At 39.6% G+C, this 26,496-nt stretch overlaps 1 protein-coding gene across 1 annotated transcript; it reads left to right on the top strand.

Annotated features, from left to right (window-relative positions):
• Positions 1-7,572: 7,572 nt before the first annotated feature.
• pcsk1 (proprotein convertase subtilisin/kexin type 1) lies at positions 7,573-26,341 on the top strand. The gene is made up of 14 exons (XM_084729660.1): positions 7,573-7,978; positions 9,873-9,977; positions 10,096-10,218; positions 15,146-15,292; positions 16,380-16,456; positions 18,136-18,224; positions 18,936-19,108; positions 19,374-19,586; positions 19,795-19,895; positions 20,004-20,237; positions 22,334-22,491; positions 22,581-22,714; positions 22,846-23,007; positions 24,133-26,341. Exons 1-14 carry the CDS (start codon positions 7,793-7,795, stop codon positions 24,553-24,555), a joined length of 2,325 nt encoding a protein of 774 aa, XP_084585786.1. The 5' UTR covers positions 7,573-7,792; the 3' UTR covers positions 24,556-26,341.
• The last annotated feature ends 155 nt before the right edge of the window (positions 26,342-26,496 follow it).

Raw genomic sequence — 26,496 nt, forward strand, 5'->3', positions numbered from 1 at the left:
AAAAAGTAACAAAACATAGGTGGATCTCTGACTAATAGTTAGCCAACCCAGACTGTCACGCATGTCTAATGCATTAATTCTGTAAGAACACTGTAAAGGACAATGTGCTGCTTTATTTTGAGATACTTGTAAAATTTTTTTTAACTCTTTCACTGTGGCACGAGACCAAATCACAGCAGTAATCAAGGTGTGGCAGAACTAAACCATTCAAAACATGTTTAATGATATTTGATGACATAACTTTTAATACTCTCCATACAACAGACACACACTCACCCATCTTGCTCACAATATAATAATTTTGTTTAGACCATGTTAATTTATGATCAAAGGTTATACCCAGAAGTTTTGTCTCTTGTGCTTGTTCAATTGTTTATATTAAATTTAAGTACTGGCTCAACTTGTATTATAACGGACATTTTACAAACATTAAGCACCAGTTTGTTGCTTGTTATTCTTCTACCACTGACATCAATTCTGTATCAAAAATGGTGTTCAGCTCTCTTATTGATGGCGCAACCACAGACACTATATTGTCACACTTTGAGCCTTTTCCAGAGCTTTACAAAAACAGAAAACAATAACAGCCCTAAACATGGAGGAAGTGAAGGAAGAGATTTTTCTTCCACAGGAATCACAGATGATGAGGTTCAGCTGTGGCTCAACGTCTCTTTCACCAAGCAGAGAATCCAGAATGTGTCCAAGGTGCTTCAGCTGATCTCAGAAACCTGCACAACGACATGGATATTACTTTCAATCCTGAGATTTCATTTGTGGCCACAAATAATTATCACTTCAGTATTATTTCCACTAGCAGCTAAATAAAAGAAATGAGCCACAATCAGTTCTTTCTCATTCGGTGTAAGTAAAGAATTTATTTCAAAATTATTTTTACATTTAGCTTAGGCCATTTAATATCTTACAGCAGTAGAATTTAACATGTGTATTTTACACATTTCAACCTGAGGAAAGTACACATACTTTCCCTGCAGTACCCTGAGGTACTGCAAATCGTCTATCGCTTGTGGACAGTGGTTAACAAAATGTTTTTCACTCAACAAGAAGAAGGAGTCATAGCACACAGGTTCCTGGATTGCCGCCACCACTGTTCTAATCTTTTGTCCTGAATACTTCTTGTTTTCAGGTAAAAATGCATCAACTTTAAATATTTCTGCATTGTTCCACTTTTTAGTTTGCTCATTCTGCTCTTGTTAACTTCTCCCTCTCTCCATAGTGATTTCCACCATGATGGGGCGGGAATTTTGAAATTACTGCTGCTTTTTTGAGCTGTCAGATCTTACAGCAGCCTACTGTTGAAGCTTGTTCTTGTTTTTGACTCCAAAAATTATCAAATTTTACAAAATTTCCTTATATATATATTGGAAAAAATTGTAGTTCACTGTTTGAATTGATACTGTTATAGTGGGTTTACAGAAAGTCATTAAAGAGAAATCTGCAGATCTATGCAGTATCACACTTTACTCTGAGCTTTCAAACTGTCAGACCTTCATCAGAACACACATTTTCAACAATGGACATGTAGATAAAGGACAAACAGGTTTAAAGAAACAAAAGAAGGCAGCAAAACAAAACAAATATAGCAATCAGATTGATGCACCTCCTGTCTGCTCTGCCTCCTGGGAGCACAGTGTCATTTATCTGTGTTTCCAGTACAGACAGGCCTGATGTCAGTGATACAGGCTGGATGAAGTGGTGACTCGCAGGCTGATGTAATGTCTGACTCTGAGCATCTACAGTGTCCATCACTCTGATGGCCTTCAGAGACAGAGGAGAGTCCATCTGACCTTCACACTTTCTCCTGATAACAGTATGAACCCATCACATAAACCAGCAGTCAGAGTGATGCCAATCTGCGTGGTGACACCAGAATGGCATTTTTACAGCACCTGCTGATAGCAGGTGACATTTGTACAATGTTGGTTGAGCTCCAGAGACAAGAGTGAGTGAAGCCAATTCTTACCCTTTGCTGGTTTTGTTTCCAGTATCACTCATATTTGTATCATTCATACAGCAAGTTATTAGATAAACAATGCAGTGTTGAGACTGAATTAGCTTCTGTTGTTTCTTCACCCTAATAATTTATCTCTTAAAGATACTGTAAAGCAACAATAAATGTGTGTTATGAGTTTGTTACGCCACAGAAACATGTTATTAACCACCCAGTCAAATTTAAATTGTTAAAATAATTGCTAGTATATAAATTAGGTCTCAAAATCATGAAAAAAAATGAACAGTCTTCTCTGTTCTGAAATGTTGAGGGCGTGTCCACTCCGCTGTCTCAATGTCAAACACAATTACGGCCTGAAAACAACCTGGGCTGATTGGGACTAAGATCATTATCTATATACATCATCTGTATAGCATGACAAATGTATGAACATTTTAAAATACCTGTATAAAGGTGGTATTTTTCAGAGTTTTGGTGGATCTATCAGACTAATTTCAGCTCCCAGTCTCTCGTCTCTGTTGTTATTTTCAAATTAGACATGTTAAAACTTTGTGTTTTACTTTTGCCTCTTCTCTCTTCCTAGATATATAACAAACTTCTGTCCTATGACAGTTCACCAGCTAAGTCAAGGGAGACTGGGAGCGTTGACTGGAAGATAACTGGTGGGGTGTTGCTCTTAATAAAATTCACACAAGCTCAACTTGTGCTCATCTCACACTCATACAATTCAAGGTACTGTTCAGGATTCAATTTTCTAAGGCTCATTCATCACATTTATTTTTTATCTCTGACAGCAGTGACAAATTCATCCTGCAACCTCACAAATATGTTCTACTCTTCTTGTACTATAAATTTCTCTCCCTGTACTGCTATGGGTGACCAGAGGACAACCTCCGCCCACGTCTTTTTCTTCTTTCTCTTCACTTCTCCTCCTGTTTTTATCCTTTATTTTTTTTTGTTTTTTGTCTCTTTTTTTCTCTTTCGTTTCTTCTTTAGCTTTTTTAAGAAACTTTGAATGATATGGACACACCTTTAAAATCATAAAGTGTGGCTTGTTTTGTTTTTGATCTACTGAGATGCAAAAATCAAAAAGTAGGTCCTCACACCAGAAACTGCTCCTTTAGGACATTTAATAGTATCACCACACACCACATGCATCACTAGTATCACTACATGTGGTGATACTATTAAATGTCCTAAAGTAGCAGTTTTTGTGTTTGTTCTTCTGTCCAGCACCCAGTGCTCATTGTTTTTGGGTGTGCATGCTGTTTTTCTGAGTCTATGATCTATTGAGATGCACAATATTTTGATGATACTATTATTATCTCCTGTTTTAACTGTGATTCTCATCTTTGAACAGACATTGTTTTCTCTTCTCATGAATCATATTTGTTAATAAAATATTAAACCAACTGTGATGTTTACATACATCAGAGTACAAAACTGCATGTTGTGATGGCTACAATATCACTGTTTGTCTGCACTGCATTCTTATGTTAAAAATAAATCCCACTATAATGTTTAATTTCAGCTCAGCACTAAATAGAAGATGAAAAGAAAAAATATCTCAATCCAACATCAGTGTTCTGCAAATCTTATTTTACAGTACCTGTTGCTTTTTCTTGTTGTGACTTGTGAGTGAAGATTTGTTACCTTTGCTCTCTGATGGCCAAAGTGACAATGAAGATGATAAAGGGAGGTGGTTGGCATGGCAACCATGTGTCCTTGTTGAGTGCCACAGGCAGCAGATTTCACAGGGCTGGCAAATGACATGTGAGTATCTCAGTCCCGTTCACTGGTATCATTTGTCTCTTTTACTTCAGCGTGCTTTGTTTCAGGATTGCGTAAGACTACAGTATGTTGCTGCCTGACAGATTTCAGTTAAATTTACCTTGAATATAGTTTTATTATCAAACCATTTTAACATTACACTATGTATTTCATTTACTTTGAAATTATTTTGAATTTGAAAACTCACTATGTCTTATAAAAACTGTATATAATATACCCACAAACAAAAGATAATAATGATAAGCAAACAAGTCAAAATTTCCTGGAAGCTGCACAACACTGTAATTATTACTGAACCATAAATGTACTCAGATCAATAGGAAGTGCAGCTGAAGTCTTCACATCTATTTGCCACGCCTCATTGATTTCAGCTGAATTGCTGGCTGTTGAGGTGGCTGCAGCTTCATGTGCGTCATCCTCTGGCTAAAAGCTGGGAGTTTCCTCCACTGGAAAAATAATTAGCTGACAAAACATGTTCAGACCTCTGACCTCATTTGGCAAAACTGATGTGAGTGTGTGTTTGTTTTGTGCAGTGGTGTGTGTGCTCCCTTAGTGGAACAAGGAAGACCGGATTGAATTAGATGGGTAATGTTCAGCCCAGACAAGCAAACAAGACAAACAAAGGCCAGAAATAAACTTTTAACTTTTTTTTCCTATTCCTTGTGAAGCATAACCCCTTGAGTGACATGAGTCATTGAAATTAGGTTGAGAGTTGTTAATGTTAAAATGCTTTTTATCCAGAACAAACAAAAGGCGTTGTCTATGGGCCAAATGAGATGGCAGAGACAAGGGCAAGGGGGCAAATGTGGAGTTTCCATCAGGTGAGCAATTGTAATTGGACTGAATGAATGATGACTGAATGATACTGGTACCTATATCAGTGATATTGTGAAGGTGAGGTGCCTGTGCAGAGCTCAGAGGACACTTAAAGCCAATAACCAGAGATACAGAAGTATCCGCTGCCGTACCACCAGACTGAAGAACAGCTTCTTCCCTCAGGCTGTGAGACTGCTCAGTTCATCCACACCACTCCATTTTAGCAGCTATTTTGTTCTATATGTTCTTTAATTTTTATCTGTTCAGTCAGTCTAATCAATTAGTCAACAAGGGAACTACTGAAGATCAAAATCTAACTATACAACCTTGTTGTATAATAATAGATAAATCTTGCATTCTGTATATATTCAGTATGCATTCAGTATACCAATTATTTCTCCAGCCCCTCTGATCAGGTCTTGGAGTTAAGATATAAACACTCAGGTTACCAAACCATGCTGTGATGCCATGACAATACCCAGTAAACAAAACACAATGCTTTAATCCACTCCATGGAGCCTGAGCATTTTCAGAAAATGCAGAGGCTGACTGATACACGAACAAACTTGATTTGATAAGACCATTGTGACTGAGAATCAAAGCAAATACCTCAGTTACCTGCTCAGCTCTCTCCTTGTAGAATAAAACTGGGCTGTGATCACCAACAGACCTGATAATGAAGACTATATTTTTTTATATTTATTATCAAGTGCACAATCTTGACTACGTGTTTTTTCAGGCCACCGCAGTAATATACACACAGCTCAGAGCTAAAGACAGAGGATGTCAAGAATCAATGAAAATAAAGTCAAAGATTCACTGCTCAGTAATGAAGCCAAAGATTGACTAGCTGTTATTCCTACGTCTCTTCAGCTGTGTGTTTCAGTGCGCCTCAGTGAGTACCTTGGTTAAAGCAAACACTTGTTACTAGGTAATTGTGGATTGTGCTGCAGATCTGGTGCAGACCTGTTTGCACATGGCCAGATGACCAGAGGTATCACTCATTATCGCTTCTGACAAGTTGAACTCACAATGACGAACAAGCTCACTCTATTTTCACACAAACATTGTGCATGTGAATTAAGCTGGAGAGTCCTTGTACAACAGTGCTTTTATTGTCATGATTGTTTGGGCTTAATTTATACAGTTTGTCTGTCATGAACTGCACCTACACAACCTCCATTGTGTTCAAGGGGAAAAAGAACATGCACCCTTACAACACCTTTATCTCTGGATCATTGTAAACCTGTGAAATTAAAGCACGCCGACCTACTGTTTCCATCAATAAACAACTCAAATAGCATCTGATGCTGTCACTAGGCTATAATTGTCATAAACAAGTTTGAGCAACTGCCTGCAAACATTGTTTGATTCAGGGTGACATTGTAAAAGAAGGACACACTATTTTCTACATGTGACAATAAAAAATCAATGTAAATTAAATGCATTTTTTTAAACTGTTCCACCATAATGAGAAAATATAGTTATAATTTTATCAAACTGAGAAATTGCAGATGCTGTTTGATCAAATGTCAGTAGAGATGTGGTTACCTCTGACATTTTAGCTTTAGTTTTTAGTCCTTATTGATTTTTTTTAATCCACACTGAACTCACAACTCACTCTGAAATCACAATCCATATCTCCCAATGCTGCTTGATTCTCTCTTTAAAAACACCATGTGTTACATTATCTTTATCACTCCTATTTCTCAGAGAGATATTTGTAGTATTAATAATTGCATTATTAAAAAAAAGAGTATGTGATATAGATGGGAATCTTTGCCATATTTAAATTCTGTGTGCCATTTGCAGAAATATTGCATCTTTTTATGTACATATGTAATATCCATCTGATATATATGGTGATGTGACTAGGCCTAACAGTGTAAAAACAGGCCTATGCAATTGTGTGAAATTAACCAATTTTTATCTGTGCCAGGTTAAGGTCATCAACAGCTGCTAGGCTAATAATAAGGCCAGTAGTGTTGGGGAGTAACCACTCTCATGAACCGTAGTTACATGTAATAAAATCATAAAATAAATGTAATTGCAATTCATACTTAGAAAAAAGTGTAATTAAAATATCTTAGTGATTAGAAAGGAGCTACATCTGAATTTTATTTTTGGGTTGCCTGGTGAAGATCTACTCTCTATCGACTGACCTCTTCAAGTTACTATTTAAACAACGCAACTGTATATTTAATTTGGCTTATTTTACTGCACCACCACCAGGTAAAAAATCATCCGTAATTATAGTCCAATAAATGTATTGTATAGTAATCTGACAGGGCCACTTTGAGTATAATTAACTTATAACACTTTTGTAGTTTTACAGGTAACATTTCAGTTCGTTGAGTTTAATTTAGCCTCTCTTTTTTTAAGTCTGCATTGTTGTTTTAGTCTCCTCAGATGCTTGAGTGACCCATTTTCTGTCACATCCCTGTTTAGTTTGGTCTGCGCTGTGGACGAGGAGCTGTCCCTGGTGCTGAAACCCTCTCCGTCTCTGTGTCTCTGTCTCTCCGTCTGTCTGTCCCGGTGACGTGAGCACATGCGGTCAGAGGACGCAGAGAGGTGTATCATCGGTTGAGATCAATAAGGTTCAGCACAAAACAGAAAGAGAGCAGTCAAGCGTCGGATTGTCTCATTACAGTAACAGCGGATGGAGGCTGCAGTGGAAAGATGCTGCATGACATAAGGATGGCAATAATTATACACATGTGCGTTATACTGTAACACTGTTAAAGCATCACATATTTTACTGTTGTGTGTGTCTTCCTCGTGGTTCCTCCTCCTCCTCCTCCTCCTCCTCCTCCTCCAGGGACAAACAGTACGATATTTTTAGTCGGATCTCCCTCCTCCTCCTCCCGTTCGGACTTTTCTCCCCCAGGGTCTCGAACTCACATCTTACCAAGGTAGACGCCAAACTGACGTCAGAGCACCCGTAATTTGACGTGTGTACACCCCCCATCGCGACCACACACACACACACGCACACACACACACACGATACAAACCAGCCCTCCCCATCATCTCCAGTATTTCCTCTCCTTGGCGGACCAATAACGCGCAGTTTCACGTTTCCACCGCCTCAGCCAGCTGTTTCTTAAGGAATAATCTTTATCATTCAGCCCAACATTTACATCTGGAAGTTTCTTTGGAGCATCTGAGCTGTTTGTGTATCGCATCGTTTTCTCATCTGGTTGAATTTGCTCTGACATGGAAGTGAGATGTCGTCCAGCGGTGATGTGTGTTTTTGCCGTCCTCTGCTCCGTGGTTCCCGGCTCTCTGGAGTCCTCTTACAGGGACAGACAGTACCTGAACGAGTGGGCAGTGGAGATCCCGGGTGGACTGGACGCTGCGAAGGGGATCGCCAAAGAGCTGGACTACGAGCTGGTCCGACAGGTAGGCACCAACGCCCCGGAGCGACTCCCAGTCAGTGGTTTAGACTTGGAACAAAAAAAGAAAAAGCTAAATAATCTGCGTTTATTTCTGTTTTAATGGGCATTAATTATCTGGCGTGATATTAAAGCAAACTAGGAGCAGAAAAATTCTGTTATAGGCGCATTTTAATGCCAAACATGTTACTTAACATCAGCCAAACAGAGAGCAGAGAAACAAAATGAATCATGAAATGTTAATGAGGCAGCCTGCAGCCTGTGTTGTAACAGAATAGCTGTATCAATTATTCTGCTTTGCTTGATAAGGCCATTACACTGAAAACTCGTTGCTTTTATGATAGGCCCAAAAGCACACATTGTATTTCAGCACCACTGCTAAATTAAAGGAGGGGGATTTAATCACTCTATGACTCACTGTTTACACACTTGTGATAACTCGGGTTTCATTTCCCCTGCTCTGTACATCACTGTGTCTCCCAGGCAGCATTTTTAGACCGACTGATGCTGTCTTCTCCTGGATAAACACATTACAGGTTCAGGATTTATAAGGACAGTTCATTAATTTGCGTCCACGAGGCTCTGAACAAGAGCAGCTGGCCAATGATTAACTGAGCTTTCAGGTGTCATGGATACTGAAAATCTTCATCATCACTCAGAGTCTGTTTTTATGTTACATTACATTAGGGCTGCAACCAACATTTGCTATTTCATGACTATTTCCATGATTCATTGATTTAAAATGTGAAAAAATGTGAAAAAGCCCAAAGTCACATCTTCAAATTGTTTTATTTGTCCAACCAACGTTTCATTTACTGTAATAAATAACAAAGAAAAGCAGCAAATCCTTACTTTTAAGAAGAAATCAGCAATGTTTGACATTTTTGGTTGAAACGATTAATCAGTTACCAAAATACTTGGTAAATTTTCTTTTGATTGATTAACTGATTAATCAATTAATCATTGCAGCTCTACATGGCATTGCTTTAGAATAAATCAGCCTCCAAAAGAACAAGAGAAGAGAGGAGCTAGATGTAATCCAAGATGGTGTACTTTGCATGGTTCAACTGTAGAATGGACTAGAGCCTGACCGATACATTGACCGACTGATATTATTGGCCCAATACTGGCCTATCAAAGATACATCCATCTATATCAGCTCTGGCATATGTGTTGTCTGATGTGTCCCTATATGAACGCTGTTTTTTTAACACAACACCACACTGATTGTTTTTATATTTTACCTTCATGGGCAACATTCTGTGTATATTTGATGCTTCTCTATGATGAACTTTTATATTTTGTTGATTTTGGAGACCCCCGTGGATAACATCAGAAATTTTCACCCCCTAATATCAATATTGGCATCTGCCCCAAAAATCCAGAATAAGCCAGGCCCCAGAAACAACACATAGTCACTTTCCTCAAGGTATTGTACTGCTTAGCATCAGTCCACAGCATTCATACGGATATTATGTGCTTTACTTTGCATGAAGGTGCATGTGACAGTGTACACACAGAAAAGCACACTTACATGTAGGCCCTACACAACCTATTTTCAGCTGGAATTAATATAAATAAAACCTGTATTGTACTGTATGCCTGCTAGTAATATAATTTCCAGCCATGCAGTTTACCACCCACTTGCTAAAACACCACACACTTCATCACTGATAAAATAAAAGGCAGACATTGAGCTGTGACACTGTGGTGATGTTTTAAACCATTTATTGTCTGAATAAAAAGGCTGTTTTCCTTGAAACTGAATTCCTGGAGCTTTTTGTGGGAGATAATAATGTTTCTCGACCTGCCTGACAGGCCTCAGCAGCCAGATGGCTGGTATTATGTCATTTCCTGTAAAATATTCATCCTGTCTCTGTCTCGTGTCTTCCTCTCCATAGATTGGGGCCCTGCAAGACCATTTCTTGTTCAAACACCGCAATCATCCTAGCAGAATGAAACGCAGCGCCGACCACATCACCAGGCGGCTGTCTGAGGATGACAGGGTGAGTGTGGCCACTTTTAGACATTAGCATGTCCTGCTCTGCCTGCACACGTCATCTCATCTCATTTTAATAGGCTAAAGAAATCAAATGTCTCCACTTCTTGCTCGTGTGCATGCAGGTGTTGTGGGCAGAACAGCAGTATGAGAAACGCCGAAACAAGCGAGCGTCCCTTGGGGAGTGCAGGGACTGCCCAGCAGATAAACTGTTTGATGATCCCATGTGGAACCAGCAGTGGTACCTGGTGAGTCTCTAATAATTGAATTTCACACACACAAACACAAAACAGAAAATTAAGCTTGTCTGACACAGAAAGAGAAATTCAACAAGTAGCTCAACAGTGAATCTACTTCTTGCTAGTTCAAACATTTCTGCACACAGTTTAGAAAATATCTGGACACTGTGTACTTTCCAGAGCTCCATAAATCACAGTTTGAGGTTATTATCCAGTCTGCCGGTCATATGTTGTGTACTTTGCGTTTGGTCGAGCCGTCTGTTTGTGCGCAGCTGGTCTGTTCTCCCCCGAGACGCTATGAAAGCCCTGCGGGTTCTGGACAGCTCTACACCATTCACTGCTCTGTCTGAACAGGGACCTCAGGCCTAAAGCACGAGGCCTCTGAGTGTGTTTGCAGCTTATGTGGTTGTAGTATTGTATAGTTTTCTGTCAGCACATTTGTTTGCATCAATGCATGTGTGCAGAATAAAGGGACACAGCTTATTTTTTAAAAGCACTATCCAAAAAAAGGAGGGAAAAATGAAAACAATGAAACAATAGCATGCTATCAAGCAATTCTAGCCAAAAGAGCCATTTGCTTAATTGGTAACACAGTCCATGTGGAGATGAGAGGGGTGGAGAGACTATAATCCAGCAGGATGGAGTAGAGTGGAGCACCATGCATTAAGTCCCAATTTACCCTGAATGGGATGTTTTAGCCCTCTGAAGCCAAGTAGCAGCAGAGAACAGTAGATTGTCACAGCTGTGCATCCCCTTCCAGATCCATTACTGACACATTCATTTTATCCTGACCGCAGGCTGACCCCGACATCACCACATTTACTGACATCTTTACTGATTTTGATCCATGAGCTTAGAATGATCTCCATAAGTGCCCCACTGACCACAGCTAATACAGTAGTAGATATAAGAGACTGAACGGTTCACTACATGAAACCACCAGTAGAGTTGTTCCAATACTGACTGGAAAGGACCCTGGTACTTCCCAGCAGTGTTCTGTGCACCAAGTATTTTTAACCCAACGATAGCAATAATATTACATCCATTCATTTTTCTCTTCATTTCCCTTTTTCTATATGGTTCAGAGAATATTATAGGTCCAAGATGAAACAGACAGAAGGGCAAAACTGAAAGAAACAGTCACAATTAGAAATCTGTCTGCTACTTCAGCACCATGGACAACACCATGGATTCATCAATACACAGCACAGTTAAGGTGCTGACATTTTATTTTACTAACTACTTTTTCATATTACTAACAAGGGGGATGATATCTATCAGGTCTAAACACCTGTAAGTTTGATAATATGTTGCCATAACATAATATTCAACAATATGTAACAATGACCACTAATGTAGTTTTATTAACAAATCAAGCAAATTAAAATGACAAAAAATAACTCTGATGTAGAAACTGACATAACAACAAAATGCCCTTAAATCTAAAAAAAAAGAAAAGAGTGTAAAGATGTTTCATGAAGCCTGAGAAAGAGATAACAACATATTCATCACAGTCTGTTAAATTAAAAATAACCTGTCGATTATGGTTAAGAGAGGCTAAGATGTAGTGAGGAAAGAGATGGAGAATTTAATATTCCGCAGGTTTGACTGAACCAAATCTAACTGACATCACTGTTAGAAGAGAAACATAGAACATTTCTGACTCCTGAAATGTTCCTTTTTTTCTGCTAAAGCTCAACAAAAAACTTCTCAAATTTACTTGGGCTTTCATCGAGTATTTTGCCCAGTAATTCATATTAAATGCTTTGACATAATCTGTCAAATACAATATTTTTTAAGCCAGTATTCATCAGCTATAAATTCATTATCGGAATAATAAATAGTAATTATAAATTTCACATTATCAGTCGAAAATAATTTGTCAGCCTCGATAATTACCGTGCATCCAGTTAAATTGCAGGAAACAGACACGATCTCTTACAGTATTTATCATTCCATATCACCTGGATTAATGAGTTAATTAGTTTGGCCTGATCGATTATTAATTCAATCACATTCAGTGAGGCAAAGTCACTGAATCATCTTTAGCTTGGCCGCCATCTAAGGCTCTGTCTCTGATTTAACAGAAAATGAGGACATGTATGCAAATTTGTGAGTTGCATTAGCGTGTGTGTGTATATGTGTGTGTGTGTTCGGGCAAGAGAGCGGAGGGGGATTCAGCTTGCACTTCTCCACACCTGCACTAACTGACCATGAGTCACACGCTTGTGGGGAATAAGAAAACAAATTGAGATGAATCATTTTTACCGATGAGGGATGATGACACTAATGGAATTGGCCTTAAAGTGCCACTTAGTGTATTTCCACATCAGCCTGGGTCTGTGTCACTCCACAGGCCACGTTATACATGCAGTTTATCTAGAAGAGCGCTATGATTCATCCTCCTCTGAGTGATGACAGATATGTAGAAACAGACTAAACACTGGAGAGAAAAAGACATGTTTACCTTGTTTGAACCATATATGATAACGAGAGACAGGGGTTAGAGGTTAGAAGATGTGACGTTGGCAGCACTAATGATCACCGACATTAGAGTGACGGTGGAGTCGTGTGACAGGGGCACAAGCCAGTGACTGAGCGGTGTAATGGTGGCAGAGGAGGAGAGCTGGGCCTGAGAACAGGATGAGAGTCTTCATCTATCACGAGTGGGTGACTGCCTGATAATTAAATCAGCGAGTGTGACTCATACTTGTAGCTTGAAATTCCTCCTGCCTGCATGGCTGTGTGTGTGTATATGTGTGAGAAAGTGTGTATCCACACACTTGTGCATGCAAGTGTCAGTCTGTATTAATTGAGGGATCTCTTTGTCTGTATGTGTGTGTGTGTGTGTGTGTGTGTGTGTGTGTGTGTGTGTGTGTGTGTGTGTGTGTGTGTTTATGGACACGTATTGCTCATAATGTGTGAAGATGTGGTAGTGGGTATGGATATGGTTAGGGTAAGTCTCAAGAAATATAATGTAAGTCAATGTAATGTCCTCTGACGTGAGGGAAACACGATTGTGTGTGTGTGTGTGTGTGTGTGTGTGTGTGTGTGTGTGTGTGTGTGTGTGTGTGTGTGTGTGTGTGTGTCCACTCATTTTATATGCGATCAGTGCAGAGAGACTTGCATAAGCTGCTGTGTGTTTACTGTGTACCATTAAATCTATGCATGGATGGCCAGTAAGAGCCCCCTCAACTGCTTCCAGCCTCAACAAGTGAGTCATTTGGTGTCACACCAAAACAAGCAAACTGTAGATATGAGCTGGTCAGGAGTAAAAATCCTCTCCAGCAAATTGCTACTGAAACACATTGTGTGAAAGTAAAACATCTGCTGTGTATTTAGATTTGTGTCGGCTGGAACTGGCAGCGTCCAAAGAGAAACTGAGGTAAAAATGAGATGCCAGCGAGAGGATGGGGTGAAAACAGGGAGTCAAGGAGAGGAAGAAAATAGGCGATACATCACAGGGATGAGTCACGTCTTGGTGTGGCGTTCTGCAGTGTCTGTGCATAATGCGCAAAGAGCGAAAGAGCAAAGTGAGATCTTTTTTTAGTCTTAGCTGTCTCCCAGCTCTGAATCATACTCTTCCCCAAGCAGGCAGGCAGGCATCAGACTCGCTCACTCTCCCCCATTCTCCCGCTGATTTTCCATTTAAAAAAACCTCAGTTCCCCCCAACACGTGACATTATACATCTCAGAGATGGATTTCTAAATAATCCAACAGGGGGACTGAATGTGAGTCGAGCCAGAAGAAATTGTGGGTTGAAGCTCAGCACATCTCTGGGCGCTGTAAGGCATCTTGTGGGTTAAATTAATCAGTAGAGCTGCAGTATCTGTTACTGTACTGTCTGTTTGCCACCACCACCCCTCCTCTGGAAGAAGGCACAATACAACCAAAAGCAGAACAACAAAGCTTAAAAACAAAAGCTGTAACCTCTGTTATCATCCACCATCAAAACGGAAACACATTACACACATTCCTACAATATTACACGTTGCAGTTACACTTTATTTTACAGCACACTAACAAGAAGTAACAAGCTGTATTTTGTATCAAATTAGGCAAAAAGTAGAATTTTTTTCTTCATTAGACAGTAGCTATACCCTCATTAGACACGTAACAAGCCGTACTTTGTATCAAATTATGAAAAAACTAGAAATCTGTACAGTTTTAGACATAGACAGTTTTAGTCCATTTATTAGACTTTATTAAAGGATAATTAGGGACAGTTACAACAGAACTGCACTGTAAACTAAAATCACATATCCGCTACTTAAGACACACCTCCTTCGGCTGGTCCCGTTCAATTGACAGACATTTAATTCTAGTTTGCAGTGCAGTTCTCGTGTAATGTGTACCTAATTAAATGCTAATAAAGTCCAATAAAGCAGCTAATAATTTCTAAAAAGAACATATTATTTCTAATTTTTGTCTAATTTGATAGAAAGTATGGCTTGTTACATATCATCAGCATCCTATAAAATAAGCGATCTCATATGTTGCTATCTTAATACCATACTGTCACTTTGTCTTGTTTTTAAACTTATATTTATATATATTACATATCTTTGTGTATATACTTTATTTTTATTTGTTTTCTTATGCCACACACAGCAGAAGAGTTGCTACATGGATTTTCATTGTTCTCTGAGCACAATGACAATAAAGATCCATTCTATTCTAACACAAAAGCCAATATCATTATGACCCTCTGGCAGCAATCTGCCTATGAGTGGCCATTAGAGTGGACAAAAGAAAAGCCAGCAACCCAGTAATGAATCTCTGTGAAGGTCAGTGCAGTAAGCAGGAAGACTTTACTTTGGCTGACCTTTTTAACATGATAACATGATAAGTTTTAAAGAGCCTGTTTAGATGAAGTGCTTGGAGATAATTTAGAGTTTAGTCTGAATTTACTGATGTGTAAATTTTGACTTCCAGCAAGACACAAGGACGTCCTCGTCGCTGCCGAAGCTGGACCTGCATGTGATCCCCGTGTGGCAGAAAGGCATCACAGGGAAAGGAGTGGTCATCACCGTGCTGGATGACGGGCTGGAGTGGAACCACACAGACATCTACTCTAACTACGTAAGACACCGTTTCCATGGAGACAGCCTCCGTCGTCTGGGTCTGCCGTTGCATAGCAACACTACTGGTGACACCTTACAAGGCGGCTCATAAAGACAGTAATAAGTCTTCTATATGATAACGTCTGCATCCAAAGAGCTTTTTCAGCTTTTAATTCCTGGATGCAAATTGGGGATTTTGCTGTCATGTTTGTACTCAATCAGGAGGGAAGTAGAATTTGAAAGTATTTCCAATTCCTCTAAGAACATTTCAGACAGTCTGAAGGGCTATGCAGATAATTACAAGCTGATGAAAGCGAGGTTGCATTTTGGCATAGTTTCTCCTGTCGAGAGCGACTCTAAAAGCTTTGAAAAGCTCCATCTGTGGTTTGGTTTCAAACAGTGCTGTTGCTCTCAGAAAGCCAGCCGCCACCGTTGCCTCGCCAGCGCAAAGGAGTGAAAGAGAAGGAGAGGGGCTGGCGCAGGAAGAGAAGAGGAGGAAATAGTGTATGACAACAGGGCTGATGGAAACAACTCCCACTGTAATTAAGTTAACGCTGATTAATCAAAGAGGCTCAATCAAGTGAGACGCGTATCCTTAACAATCAAGGCGTATGAGCAACGTGGATTTGCATAACTTAACAGCAGTAATTCTTAAATGATAATTGCAGACATCTGAGTCAAACCGGATGTTAAAGTAGTTACTCTGAACCAGAAAATTAAAGGAAGCTTCAGAATAACTAATGATATCAGATTTACTGTTTGATACGGACATAATTTATACATTTGATTGCATTTTCTAGTGCAACGGAATGGTGGGAGACATAAAATCCATCCACCCTGTTGTCAAGCCATGACATGATCCTGAGGCATAAAAAAAAAAATATTTCAAACATTTTTTAAACAGTAGATGTTGACAAGCACATCATCCTCAGTCACTCAATATGTGTTGTTTTCCCTCCTGTCACCTATAATATGTATCTCCATGACAGCACATTGGCCCTGACAAATCTGTATTTGAAGCCATCGTCACTGATGCACACTGACATCATCCATGCTTTTGTCAAAGACAGGCCAGACTGATTGTGTTCTGTCTGTTGTTTTTAAAGGACGCGGCAGCAAGCTATGATTTCAACGACAACGACCCAGACCCTTTCCCCAGATATGACTCCACTAATGAAAACAAGTGAGTTATCTGTCAACAAGCGACACTCTTACATTCTGCCCTTCCTTTTTTATGAAACCATTTCGTGGTTTGGGCTTGGCTACAACAGGATGCATCACAAATACAATAATAAATCAGCATTAGGCAGGAACAAATTGGCTGAATGTCATGGTAAGAACAGATTGGAAAGTAGCTCACTGCTTCTCCTGCTTCTCCTCTCCAAGTGATTCTCAGACCATACCTGAAGTTAATGACTCACCCACTGCTAGCTGTCACACACAGCACACACACACAACTGCACACACACACACACACACACACACACACACACACACACACACACACACAAACAATCGTCTCCGCCAACAGCCAATTCTTCAAGATGGATGACTGCAGAGCCTCCATGACCCTGTCATCACAATCAATATTTTCTGCTCTAAAATTACATTTTATGACAGAAGTTAGGTAATCAATCAATATAGAGGCCTCTTGTAATCCATTTTGCTTCCTATGCATTAATGAGGGCAGGTAAAACGGTTCAAATGAACCATTAGGAAAACATAATGCAGTGAATCCCTGCTAAAAGATGCACATGAAAACAGCTTGGAATTTGCTATTTGAAGGTCCAGTGAGTAAGACCTACAGGGGTTTATTGGCAGAATATGACAGAAATGGAATACAAAAATTATGTATGTAGAGTTGCAACTAATGATTATTTTCATTGTAGAAAAATGTCCATTATTTTCCTGATTAATCAATTAATTAATCATGTCACACTCTTGTCGATTGAAAAATATTTTGCAGGTTTTTCCTGTAAAGATTATTTTCAATATGGATTAATCATTTTCTCCACCAATGGTTAGTTGTTTGGTCCATAAATTTTTAGAAAATGTTGATCAGTTTCCCAAAATCCAGAATTTGCTTCCAAGACTTTTTTTTTTTCATTCAAAAAATGACTCAAACTGATTAATTGATTTTCAAAACTGTTGGCAATTAATTTAATAATCAATTAACCTGTTTTACGCTTTCCACGTCAATGAGTGCACGAGGGTCCGCTGGGGTCCACGTGATGTTAATTTCATCATCAGAGGGTGTACATGTGGTTTTCTGTGTAGACTTCCACTTACCCAGCCACTTGTTGTGAACACGCAAACTCATCTGCAGATCTTTCCATGCAGCCGCTACACACAGTGATGTGCTGCGAATGTGCGGAGCGCTTCCTCCAAGCAGGCTACAGAATGCGGTATAAGCAGAACTAATAACTGTTCGTGGGGTCTGCAGCTGTCCATGCACATACACATCCCCTCAGGACTATGAACGAGGTCTTACAAGCCATTTATATCTGCAGAGGGCGAGGGTCCTCTTCCATGGAATCTACCATGTTGCACTATCATGTTTCTACAGTAGCTCAGAACAGACACCAAACACTAGGCACAACGTTTTGCATTTTTTGTGGGCTCTGTAGGTTCTCCTACATACTTGGAAGGGGAGGGTGAGGCTAGCAATATTCAAGTAAATCCTACACTGTCTAGTACAGGACCATGCAAATGTACAGTATGTTTTTACAATATGCAATATTTACTACAAAATCACACCTAATAATACAGCTCTGACTGATGAATACATGCAAAGTATACAGAATTAGTGATAAAAACACTGTGAATGCTTAAGTGAAGATTAAATATATCATTTGTTTACAGACATGGGACCAGGTGTGCTGGGGAGATCGCCATGCAGGCAGACAACAATAAATGTGGTGTTGGTGTGGCATACAACTCCAAGGTTGGAGGTAATAGCTTTTTTTCATGAACATCTATTTGTGTTTTTGAGCATCACATTAAGTGTTATTTACGCCTGTGTGTGTGTCTGTGTGCACATTATGTTTTAAAATAGACACTTGTGACTGAGAATAAAATTTTGGCTCTGGTTGCTGTTGCTGCTGTGTGGGATTTAAATGATTAGCATTAAAGAAATGTTACATTTTAATCAGGCTACAAACAAGTAGGACACAAAAAGAATTTGAGTACTTTTGCTCTAAGCACTGCTTTTAGATAATATGGCAGCACATATTTTATTTATTTTATTTATAGCCAGTAGAGAAACAAGATTTCCTGGTGGAGACCTGATTTTCTTTCTACCAGATGGTTGCACAACGTCACTCTCCAAAATTACTGACCTCCAATTCACCTAAACAATGCTATGCAATAATAAGGCTGCAACATGAGGAGGGCCGAGATGGCCAGCTGGTTCTTAGTGACCCAGAATTGCCTGCATCTTAAATCTTGCTGCGCTTAAGACAAAACCACTATGTAAAATCCATTTTTTTTGTTAATTTTATTCACTGTAATGAGTTAGTAAATTGTAATATTTGATATCAATTCTAAATCCCCAAAATGTGGCCAGAAATTGATAATATGTCCGTGAGTTTCCACGTATGTGATGAATAAAAAAAAAGATAACTGAACACCTCGATATAACATTCCTGCCTCTCTCTGCTCAGGGATTCGTATGCTGGATGGGATTGTGACTGATGCCATTGAGGCCAGCTCGATTGGGTTCAATCCGGACCATGTGGACATCTATAGTGCCAGCTGGGGTCCCAATGATGATGGCAAGACAGTGGAAGGCCCCGGGCGCCTGGCACAGAAGGCTTTTGAATATGGTATCCAGAAGGTAAACGATTACTCACATTCAGCTGGTGTGATTGTAGACTGAGGGTCCTAATGGCAGCTATTATCTGCAGCAGTGAAGGAAATCAGATAGAAGAGGATCAATAAGGACAATGTATTCAGCTGCTAGGAATAAAGCTTCTAGTGGTCAGTGTTTGCTGTGTCTATTTTATTGCACAGTACCCTAGAATTATGTGCATATCAGTATCTAATACCATATCTAGGATTTCTTGTCATCTTCAGCTGTCCCTCTGTCTTGTTCTCTGCAGGGCCGCGGTGGGAAAGGCTCTATCTTTGTTTGGGCATCAGGTAATGGTGGCCGGCAGGGCGATAACTGTGACTGCGATGGTTACACAGACAGCATCTACACTATCTCAATCAGCAGTGCCTCCCAGCAGGGCCTGTCCCCATGGTACGCTGAGAAGTGCTCCTCCACTCTGGCTACAGCATACAGCAGCGGAGACTACACCGACCAGAGGATTGTGAGTAACTACACCTGTTATGTTCTGTTACAATAAATCATGTCAAGTAACGTTCGGTAGTAACTTCAGACTTACTTGTGACTTGCAAAACAATGACTTGGTCCCACCTCTGTTAGGTAATTTTATTTAAGGGTCATATCATGTTATTTAAAGTTATCCTACTACATGAATTCCTTTTTAATGCAACATTTTGCCTGCTTGCTTTCAGACGAGTGCTGATCTGCACAATGAGTGCACTCAGACACACACAGGAACGTCAGCCTCTGCTCCTCTGGCTGCTGGAATATTTGCCCTGGCACTGGAACAAAAGTATGCGACACCTGTTACTCAAAATCATGCTTGAGATATTTGTAATGCAATTTAAAACGGATTGACACTTCTTCATCAATACTAACCGCTCTGTCTTCCCTCCCTCAGTCCAGATCTAACCTGGAGAGACCTGCAGCACATTGTGGTGTGGACCTCAGAGTTTGATCCTTTGGCCAACAACCCGGGATGGAAGAGGAATGGAGCAGGGCTGATGGTCAACAGCCGTTTTGGCTTTGGCCTTCTCAACGCTAAAGCCCTGGTGGACCTCGCTGACCCGGCCACCTGGAAGCATGTGCCCGAAAAAAAGCAATGCATCGTCAGAGATGATTCTTTCCAGCCCAGGTATGTGAACATCATACAGCTGATCTCATTAACCTTCTGATTTTTGTTGAGGATGTTTTCTCTGCAGCCCCACTGCATTTTAAATGATAGGACAGTAACACGCTCTATAACACCCATGTCTGTAATGCACAATAATGCATTATAGACATATTGTGTGTGTGTGTGTGTGTTGTGCTTATAAATTTTCACAATCTTCATAATTTTCATAATGAAAATCATGACACATTATAAAGCATTTTACAATGACTTACAAGGTTATGTATCATAATACTTCGATTATGTTTTGGGGGGGCAAGGATCATAATGCATTATAATTCTCATGGTTAGAATACATTATAACCATTGTGTAATGCATCACTATCATGATGCATTATAATGTGATCGTAAGGTATTGTAAGTGGTCATTGGATGCTTTAGGTATAGGAAAATATGTTACATTACTACTGGGTTATAAGTCACTATAAGTGCTCACTGTTTGCTGAAAATGGAAAAAAAAAAAAATCTATGCAAGAACAACACACAAAAATTGTAAAGTTTTCTTTTGTTGTTTGTTGTTTAACGGGTCAGAACAGAAATTGAGTGCTGTAATTTGACACAACTGAGTGATGGACATTTACATTTCACTAATGTAATGTTTATCCCACCAAAACATAGTTGGAATATATTATAAAAATGTAAGGTCTTATAACTATGAGAATAATAATACACTTTGATCCTTACCAAAAACAATGTCAGTACTAACCATTAGGTATGTCGTATTGTGGTCTGCTTATGTACATGTCGTATATATTAAAGGTATTATGATACTTGACTGATATGTTATAAAATGCTTTATAATGTGTTATGCTTATTATTATGAAGTACTATGAATATTGTGCTTATCATCATAATTATACATTGCAATAACCACACTGTAATGCATTAAGTATGTTTATAATGACCTATATTATTATTATTATTATTATTATTAGTAGTAGTAGTAGTAGTAGTAGTAGTAGTAGTAGTAGTAGTAGTAGTAGTATTATCATTAGTATTATTATATATTATGGACAAGGGCAACATAGAAAATGCTACTGATAGACCTGTAATTTGACAATTCCATATATGGAGCTGTAAATAGATTACATAAACATGTTTTGTAAAAGTTTGTGACCCAATACAAAACTATTAAAATTCACTGGTGTATTTATTAAGAGTAATTTAGAGAGCTTTAATTCATTTTGTGCTGACATGTTGAGTCCCACAAAGCAAACAGATTAAATTATGTGTGTTATGAAAGACACATCTGTTGCTTTTCGAGTGGAGTTGTGGCAGCAACAAGTCTTAAGCCTGGGAGGGCTGAGCCATTAAAATGAATCCTAATGATTTTTTTATTTATAAAAGCTAAGTACATTTAAATTTTAGGTCAGTCATCAACTCTTAACACTTGCTGATGAATGATAATTGTTAAACAATGGGATTAAATATCTAACTCCATAGACAGAAACTCAAAGCAAAGACTGCTTCTAACCAGATGTTTTGCTTGCGTTCCTTCCACGGAAATCAAGGGCTAAAGCTTAGCTGCTATTCTTCGTCCTTGAATACACTTTTTGATTTCTCATTGTCCCTGCAGTAGACAGCAGCTAAGGTCAACTGAGTTCCTTTCAGTGGCCATTCTGCTTTAGATTATGAGACTCAATAGCACCAAAACCCATTTTCCCCACTACCTTGCTACGCCACTGTCTAATCCAGAGGATTTGGTGCTGCATTTCCATAGTGGTCTACTACCCCTTCCAGCTTTATGCCAGCTTGAACACGGAAATCCTTTCATTCATGTCTGGGAGAGATGGGGATTAACTGTTTTTGCAAATGAATGACCAAAGGCATCCAAATCTTTCTATGCATCTTATGTATTTTTATGAAATATTTCCTAAATTTGGGATTGCCATTGAACTATAACACAGTAGTATGTGTTCTGTGCAATAGGTGCAGCAGTAATGTGTTTTTTTCCACCCTGCTGTTTCCCAGACCTACGTACATTAATGAGAGCATGTCAGGGAACTACAGGGAGTGCTGTTTGTGTGTCTCATTCCCTGCTATTTTAATGCATCCCACAGGGAGCTGAAAGCAGCAGGGGAGATCACTATAGAGATTCCAACCAAAGCCTGTGCGGGGCAAGAGAATGCAGTCCGCTCGCTGGAGCATGTCCAGGTGGAGGTCAGCATTGAATACACCAGGAGAGGAGACCTGCACATAACACTCACCTCCCCATCAGGTTAGAGATTTGCACATACAAACTAACTAACATATTTTAGTAAAATAACCCAGCACTCAACTGGTCTGTCCCTCTGGATTGTCCCTCAGGTACCAGTACAGTGCTGCTGGCTGAGCGAGAGAGGGATACATCCTCTAACGGCTTCAGAAACTGGGACTTCATGTCTGTCCATACATGGGGAGAAGATCCTGCTGGTACATGGACCCTGAAGATCACAGATACTGTGAGTTACACACACAAACTTGGTGACATAGCACTTTGTCTCAGCTTTATTTTTTTTTCAATTTCTACAAGAAGCAAGAATTCCACTGTAACACACAGAAAAAGTCTTACCAACATTTTTTCCCCTCACAGTCAGGCCGTATGGAGAACGAAGGCCGGATTCTGAACTGGAAGCTCATTCTTCATGGAACATCAGAGAAACCAGATCACATGAAGAAACCTAGAGTGTATATTCCCTACAACGCTGTGCAGAATGACCGCCGTGGTGTGGAACATATGGACGACATGATGGAGGTGAGTGCAAAGCAACAGAGGTTACAGCTAAAGCTTAATAACAACATAAGATGCAAAAAATATGGCTGTCATATAAAATTACATCCATAACCTTAAGGGCTGAATGTAGAGACACTAAACTTGCACTTGATTACACATTTGACATATGTGATATTCCAACAAAGCTAAAAGTTTATGGTTCTAGCTCAATCAGGCTGTACTTAGGCAGAGCACTGTTTTGAGCAAAATGCTCATGTATAGCATTTTAACATGCTCACAATGGCAATGCAAACATGCTGATTTTGAACAGATATAATGATGACCAATTTCACCTTCCCAGTTTAGCATTTTAGCATGCTAACAATTGCTAATTTGCACAAAACACAAAGTACAACTGAAGCTTATGGAAATGTCATTAGCTTTGCAGGTATTTGCTCATGAACTGGTGACTGTCCATTGTTCTGACGGTCCATTGTTCCAAAACCCTAGTAGTCCAAAAAATGCCCCATTGGACCAAAAGCCCATATTTTCAATACCTGAATACCCCCCCAAAAAAAGCCCACTGCTGCGAAGGCCTGTTGTGAAAATACACACTGACACAGACACACTGTTTTTTTTTTTTTGCCCTTTATGTCCTTGCATATTAGTCCAATAATCAGGACCTTCGTCATCATAGTCAGGTGACCTTTGTCTTCATGAGAACAATAATAAACGTCAAACTGTCAGGTTTATGCAGTGAAAATAAATGGTTAGGATCAGGAAAAGATCAAAGTTTGAGTTAAAGTAGATACATTACTTACGTCTGTTAAATTTTGTACATTTCTTCAGAGCAATGGGCCTTCAGAGTGTTGGTTGTTTGTTTTTGGGATAACAGGCTTCCAGGCAAATGGGCTTTCGGTCTGATGCAATATTGCAGACTCTGGGGGGTTTGTACTAATGGTATGGCATCTTTAAACCAGTGTATTGACCAAACTGATTGCAATTTACCTGGATGTGAATGCCTGCACAAAATGTCGCCAAAATCTCATTCTGTTGCAGCCCTACTTGTAGACTGGAAACTTATTTAACTTTTAATTCACTCTGTGCATGTGCTGTTTGCGTCACACACCAATAACATGTCTCCTCTCTGTCTGTCTCATGACACAGGAGCCCACACAGGCCCTTACACCTTCAAAGACTGAGACTGCACAAGCCTCACTTCCTTCCAACCGAGAGATGGAGCCCAAAAAGCCCTCAAATCCACCCTACTCTCCCTCCCTGGCCCTGCTGCGCCTCCTTCAGACGGCCTTCAACAGGCAGACCCCTGTCCTGCAGCAGCCCCAGTCTGTAGCTGCCAAGGCCTCCTCCTGGAGGAAGCAGCAGCCAGGACGAAGCCTCTCTCCCCCTGCAACAAAGCTGCCCCCTAAGATGCTGTACCAGGCTCTGGACATGATCAACAAGTACCGGGGCCCGGACGACAGTGTCTACAGTGACTACACTGATGGCTTCTACAGCACCAAACCGTACAGGCACCGAGATGACCGACTGCTGCAGGCCCTGTTTGAGATGATAGACGAAGACCGCAAGTGAAGGCCTGGAGGAGATGAGAAGGGAGGACGGGAGGGAAGAGAAGAAGAGGAAAGATATAAGGAAGCATGATGTGTTGGTTGGGGAGCAGAGGAACAAGGCGAAGAGGAGAGGAAGCAGAGGGATGGGATTGGGCATGCAAGGAGTGGAGGAGAAGAGAAGAAATACAGAAACAAGAACTCGTCCGCTCGGTTCTGTTTATTTCCCCCAGAAATGCTGCAAATCTGATCTCTACCTTTGTTTGCCAATCACCATTCATTGATCAATTCTTTCATTCAATTGTGCAAAGTTGCCAGTCCACAAGGGATTCAAAACATGGACATCTCTGCTACAAACTGTACCTCCATGAAGTGAAAATGAAAGCATTTTAATTGTAAGAAAGGAGGGGAAGGCCTTGTCCCTCTTCTCTTCACTGCCTGCTCAAGCATGCCACCTTTAGAATATAAGTTTTGTATTAGTATCTATATATTATCTATATATTATACAGACAACGATTGTAATATGGTTTTGAAAACACTTGACAGCTGAAATCACTTTCAAGAAATCCCATTTCTATTTGTATTTTGCCTTTTTTCATACACCCTCCATGTTTTTTTTTTCACTATTTTGGGACACCGACTCACTTTATTCACTTTAGAAGACAAACCAATCCTTTAAAATGGATGTAAAGTCATTAAATTAGAGTCAGCATATATTCAAAGTGAAACAAATTTTTAAATCTGATCAGAAATTTGAAATGTTTGAACTTTGTTGACTAAAGATTTATTCTCAGGGTGTCAACAAAGCTCAAGAGAGAAACAGAATCATATTCTGTTCTGGCTCTTCTAAGTATTAAGAGAAATATATAGAGTGTGACAATACAGTTGTACCAATACACTATTCAAAACATAACCAACCTCTACTCTGATGGTAATGAATGATGGATGGAGCTCTGGAAAGTCTTTCAGTTGGAGTAGCGACACCTTCAAAGCTAAGAAAAAAAAAATCTTCGTGTGCAATTTGTTTAATTTTGTATAAGTACAATGCTGCATTAAATGAAATATTTTTCTAAGGATCCTCATGGTTTATGGAGATAATATATACAGTATCAGAAACCTTTGAAAAGTTTATTTTCTTGTGGCGTAGTTCACTAAATAACTGCAAAGTCAGTGTAGTTATCATAACTACAAATGAACACTGCCAAAATGCTTCTGTGTATTTCAGTGAATGTGCAAATAGCTAACATGTTGTTTGTTCATCATCTGCAATATGCCAAATATAAACAGTTCCTTGAATCCTGGACAGATTATAGCATTAATATGACTTCTCTGGTATTATTTTTTTGGTATTAATGGACCTATCACATCCCAGAAGCTGACCAGAAACTCTGTAGAATAGGGACTCTGCACCGCAACCTTCAAGCACATTCATCTCCAACGCCTTAATATATGCTGTAATTAATGTGCACACTCATCTCCACATGGTGTAGATCAATTTACAGACGCTAGTGTAAGTGTTTATGACATGAATCTGCAGAGTCTCTGTCCTCCAGCTTGGAACTGCCTGCCCCGCTTCTCTGCCAACAAGGTGACAGGAAAATGAAGATGTTTGGGACAAAACGCTTCACTCGCACCCTGTAATTTATCCATTCTTTAGTGTAGCCCGTGCTGTTTTCTTCATGTTTTTGTTTTTTGACTGATGCTTCAGTCCAACGTTGTTTACACAAACCAATATTATGTTGCAATTTCTGTATTGATGTACAAAAAATATAAAGAGATTTATCGTAATAAACTGCAAAGTGACCTCTTGAGTGTGTTTGAGTCTCTGGCAGGATGCAGTAATTCTGTGAGTTAACACCAGCTGTGGTAGATAAATGAGACCATAGGGCTTGGTGATAAATCAAATTCATTTGATTAATGTAAGTTTAGATTTTTTGCACAATGTGTAAAAGTCTACATTGTGAAA

The sequence above is a fragment of the Lutjanus erythropterus genome, chromosome 2 (genome assembly GCF_056507025.1).
Source record: "Lutjanus erythropterus isolate fLutEry1 chromosome 2, fLutEry1.hap2, whole genome shotgun sequence".
In the NCBI taxonomy this organism is placed as follows: Eukaryota; Metazoa; Chordata; class Actinopteri; order Lutjaniformes; family Lutjanidae; genus Lutjanus; species Lutjanus erythropterus.

Excerpts from the sequence above, each read along its gene's own strand:
- pcsk1 (XM_084729660.1), top strand. The coding sequence starts at position 7,793 with ATGGAAGTGAGATGTCGTCCAGCGGTGATGTGTGTTTTTGCCGTCCTC. Across the intron at positions 19,109-19,373 it reads TTGAATATGGTATCCAGAAG|GGCCGCGGTGGGAAAGGCTC; the intron begins GTAAACGATTAC and ends TGTTCTCTGCAG. Across the intron at positions 20,238-22,333 it reads GATGATTCTTTCCAGCCCAG|GGAGCTGAAAGCAGCAGGGG; the intron begins GTATGTGAACAT and ends TGCATCCCACAG.